Here is a 4,916-nt window from a genome sequence, read left to right on the forward strand (position 1 = left end):
ATGCTATTTTGTCTTGCAAAGAAATGCTGTAATGTTTACCAGTATACCATTGTCCTGTCCATTTGAATAGTGCATGGAATGAATATTATAATATGTCATTTACTGTGATCACCTCAGGCAAGCTGTGAGGAGACCCATATGGAAAAGATATATATATAAATCTTATAAAGTTTGTATCTGTCTTGCGTGAAACTTGTATGAAAAGAATACAAGAGTGAAAACAGATGTAAGATCCCTTGAAAATTTATATAAATGAAACTTGTGTGTTTTGGATACTTACTAAAACAATATATGAAAGTGGCCACTTTCATGAGTAAATCATATAAGCCTTATATGATAAGTAAAGTAAGTAAAACAGGAAGAAAATCTCATAAAACAATACTATCAGTCATTGACTGGCCTCCTCAGAGCCCAGATCTCAACATTTTTAAAGCAGTGGGGTCACCTTTAAGGTGAACAGCACAAAGCCAACATCCAAAGAAGACTTTGAATATCATTCGAGAGGACTGGGGAACTGTTCAGAATTATACTGAATTTAATGGAAATGGAATGTGAAAACTACTGACTGTAAAGACTGCTTACTACCATTCATTCCAGCTCACCTGTGATAATTACCTCACTTGCTGACAATCCTGTGCCTGCCTACTGCTTAAGGAGAAGGAAGACCTTCATTTGATGCTCCCCTGTAGTGCAGGAAAAAGTCAGTGTTTTTGGCAACTCTTACCTGACTCTTGATTTCACAGTGACTGTGTTTACTGTATAATGTATTTTTCCCACTGTGATTCACTCTGTTGGTGTTTGGTAACAACCTCTCCAAAATTTAATTACTAATTCGAATTCATAACTAATACTAGACCATATACTCAGTAATTACTCTAGTGCTACACATTACAGCTTGCTTGCCATATACTTGCCATGTAAACGACCTTAAAGAAAGACACGGTGGATTGCTCTTTTGTGCAGAATGCTTTTGCACTGACATTACAGATACATGTCTGGCACATTGTTAGGGTGCCTGGGTCGTTGTCCCAGTGTTTTTGTGTTTATGAATTTTTAGGTCCAGTTTATTCATCATTGCTTATAGACTTATAGACTTTTTTGGTTTAGTTTTCTCCCACTCTTGAATTTAACATTATTTCTAGTTTAGGTTTTCTTGTTTGTTATTTGGTCTCGTCTCCGTGTGCTTCCTTCAGCATCTCCCTGTTAAGTCAGTCTTGTCTCCATGTTTATTTGCCAGTCAGCGTCCCTATTCATGCCTCTGTCCCTAGCGCTCTCTTGCCCTGTGTGCTTGGTGTTTACTTTACTTCCCGTCTCATCTATTTGATCATGTTCAACCGTATTCCCCAGGTGTTTCTTCTCTGATTCCCTCTTGTATGTATCGTCTGTCTCCCTCGATCCAGTGTCGCAATCTCCCTCCTGCTGTGTGTCCTTTTCTTTTGTTAATTCTCTGTATCCGCATGTTCTGTTTGGCATCTGTCACTTAGCCTTCCCTTTGTGTTATTTATCTATAAATCCAGCAATAAAGCTATTGTTCTGTTCAGCCCTGAGAATGTTGGTAAAAGGGTTCATAAATAAAAAGATTATAACTGATTACACACAAAAATTAATGGGATGTTTGTCTCTTGTGTTTATTTATTTATAATTCCCACAAAATAACTTCATAACTAAAAGATACAGTGATTTTGAAATATTTGTAAGTATATGCAGTTATACTGTCCCATTACCATGTAAAGATTGTGTTAATTATGTAATGTAATTTTTCATTCACTCAATTTGAAGCACACACTTATTAACTTTAATTTGTAAATGTCCTCACCTTGCCACTGGTAACCAGGAAGTATTTTATTGAACCCTATATGCAGTGAATAATTACCCTTTTGTTTATGACCTATATTCAGATACATCACAAGGCTTTGAGTGTAACAGACAGACTATTGCACCTTGCCACATAACTCCACACAATTATGTACAACCCCAGTTTAAAAACCTCAATAACACATAAAGAAATGACAGAAAACTTTGTAGGTTTTAAAAGGGATAATTGAAGCAAAGTAGTTTCTTTCGGTTGAGCCTGTATTATCCACACTGGCATTTTATTGAATATGTATAGCAAATTGATTGATTGATTGATTGATTGATTGAATCTTTATTTTGAACATGTTGAAAAAGTATAAAAAAAATAAAAAATAAAAAAAATAGAATTAAAAGAGACAAATGAACAAAGCAAACAAAAGGAGCAACCACAACTCCAAATAACGTCCATGTTCAAAAAGGAGCAGGAAGAAGCATAAGCTTATTTAATCCCACCCCTTTTCCACTACTTAGTATCAATAGACTACAGAAATACCTCCTTGCAATTACATTATATGTTATGTGTAATTTTTTTTTTTTTTAAATATATACACATATATGTTTCTATCTATCCATACATACGTATATACACACATACGCACATATACACATTTTCAATAACCCCATTAACACCTCAAGGATACACAGCCGACAATTATTATATATATATATATATATATATATATATATACATATAGAGATAGATAGATAGATATATAGAGATAGATAGATATATATATAGAGATAGATATAGATATCTATATAGATAGATATCGATATATATATATATATATACCCATACCAACAAACCCGTGCATGCGCACACACATGAAAATATTAAACAAGAACACCCTATCAAATCTCTCCCTTTTCCCTGTACCCTGTAAAAACCGAATCCTTAAACCGCTTTTTAAACTGCGCCATGCTTGGACATTGCTTCATATCTTTACTTAGTCTGTTCCACAGCTTCACTCCACACACAGAGATGCAAAAACTTTTTAATGTTGTACGGATACGAATTTAATATCAATAATAACAAAAAAAAAAAAAAAAAAAAAAAAAAAAAAAAATCAAAGAATAAAACACATCACTACATGCAAGCAAATATCCTAAAAAAAAAAAAAAAAAAAAAATTGTATCCCCGTTCCCTTTTAGAAAACATTTTTAGAATATTGTCAGGAAGCAGGTTATTTATTGCTTTATATATAATTTGTGCTGTGAGAAAATGAACCAGATCTGTGAATTTTAGAATTTTTGATTTTAAGAATAGTGGATTTGTATGATCTCTGTAACCAGTTTTATGGATTATCCTTATGGCCCTTTTTTGTAATATAAAGATTGATGATAGCGAACATTTGTAAGTATTGCCCCAAACCTCTGCACAGTAATTCAAATACGGTGCAATCAGGGAACAATAGAGAATTAAGTAGAAATGAGTCAGCCAGCATCAATGAGTACAGGCAAAGTCATGATTTTTTTTTTTTTTTTAGCCACTAGCAAAGCATTTCAGATTAGGGTCATGTATCTTGTTCCACATGTAGTACATTTTTGCTGAAAGGAATCTATGAACAAGTAGAGTTCCTCTATAATAACAAGGGTCATAGTCATCAGCTGTAGTGGAAGGAACGTGAAGTCCATTTATCCTCACTGCACCATGCCGCTCAGGGCTAAGTCCTGCTTTGGCCAAACACATTCCTAAGTAAACATCATCAATGGGAAGAACAGCGATAGAGTGGGACATATTGTATATAACCAAAGCTGTGTAGCCAGATAAAATGTAACCCCCACCACTACAGTAAGGAGGGTATGACTCTGACTCATACACCTGAACTGGAACATAATATTTACTCCACTTTTCTCGAATAGGGCCAACATATCGGATCACCCAGCCAGTAAAGAGGTGTTTCCGTCCATCATTGTCCTTAAGTTGAAGTAGATATTCAACCATGTTATCTGTGTTGACAAAGACATCATCATCGCCGTTTAGCAGGAAGCGAGCATGTGGACAGTTTCTCTCCATCCATTCGAGGAAGAGTATTTGCTTCAAGGTGAGGTTAAAGAATGAGTCATTAAAGTCCCACTGAAGAATATCATTGTTCTCACATTGCTCTATTTTAAGGAGTGTGTTCAGTCTCTTTTTCTCAAAACCAACACCTGTTGTTCCTGAGATAAAAAGCCTTCGGATCCACACACCATTCTGCAATCTCTCCTTAGCCCAGGTTTTGCGCAGTACTTCTCGGCGGTCGTAGTTCACAGGAGCGCTTTTAATGACCAGCAAAAGAAAAACATCCGAGGACCCTTTAGCTCCTCCACACTTATCAGGAATGTCCAGCAGCATGGGGAAATGGCGACAGTGGCGATAGTACAAAAAGTCTTTTATATGATCAGGAAGTGTGCTGAAGTTCTTAATGTTAGCAACAGACATGTTTTGTTGACATCTTGACCAGGAAATATGATGAGCTGGAGTGATTTGTGGTGGCTTAATGACATCATCTCTCCTGGTTTCTTCAAGAAGTGAATCTCGGGAGTCTGACATATTTTTACAGAAAATAGCAACAGTCAAGAGAAGGCCAGTCACCACCAGCAAACTGCTTGCTCCTAAGGTGGTCTGTTTCAAAAATCTGTGGTCACAAAAAAATTCCAATTAGTAATAACATTAAAAAGATAAGAGTGCATTAAATGTGTGCATTATATTACTATCTATTACTTTGTAGATACTTAGGTTGTAAGAATCTGAATGCAAATCTACATGCTACCAATGTGTTTCGTTGATCTATTCTATTCTATTCTATAAAGGATTTGAGGTCCAGTTATAATTTGCTTGGAATGCAAAGTCTTGAAATATTTAAAAATCAGCATTGTATTTATCTTTTTCAAAGTTCTAAATCTTTCTATTAACAGGTTTTCTTGACTTTCAGTGTTTTGTCACTTCACAATTATTCTAAACAAAAGAAAGATGGTTAGCAGTTTATTTAGCACACAAAAAGACTAAACAGAAGTAAAACTTTGTTGTAAGCAAAAAAAACAAACAAAAAAAAAACAAGAAAAGGGGACAAATTATTTCC

The 4,916-nt window shown here is 35.0% G+C and overlaps 1 protein-coding gene across 1 annotated transcript; it reads right to left on the bottom strand.

The window, feature by feature from the left end:
- Window positions 1-3,088: 3,088 nt before the first annotated feature.
- LOC102308286 (N-acetyllactosaminide beta-1,3-N-acetylglucosaminyltransferase 3-like) lies at window positions 3,089-4,475 on the bottom strand. The gene has a single exon (XM_005928537.2). The coding sequence runs from the start codon at window positions 4,385-4,387 to the stop codon at window positions 3,338-3,340; it is 1,050 nt and encodes a 349-aa protein (XP_005928599.1). The 5' UTR covers window positions 4,388-4,475; the 3' UTR covers window positions 3,089-3,337.
- Window positions 4,476-4,916: the final 441 nt, after the last annotated feature.

The sequence above is a fragment of the Haplochromis burtoni genome, unplaced genomic scaffold (genome assembly GCF_018398535.1).
Source record: "Haplochromis burtoni strain Fernald_Lab_line unplaced genomic scaffold, NCSU_Asbu1 Contig_115, whole genome shotgun sequence".
NCBI classification, from domain to species: domain Eukaryota; kingdom Metazoa; phylum Chordata; class Actinopteri; order Cichliformes; family Cichlidae; genus Haplochromis; species Haplochromis burtoni.

What these genes read in the sequence shown, in the direction of transcription:
- LOC102308286 (XM_005928537.2), bottom strand. Translation starts at nt 4,387, where the DNA reads ATGTCAGACTCCCGAGATTCACTTCTTGAAGAAACCAGGAGAGATGAT.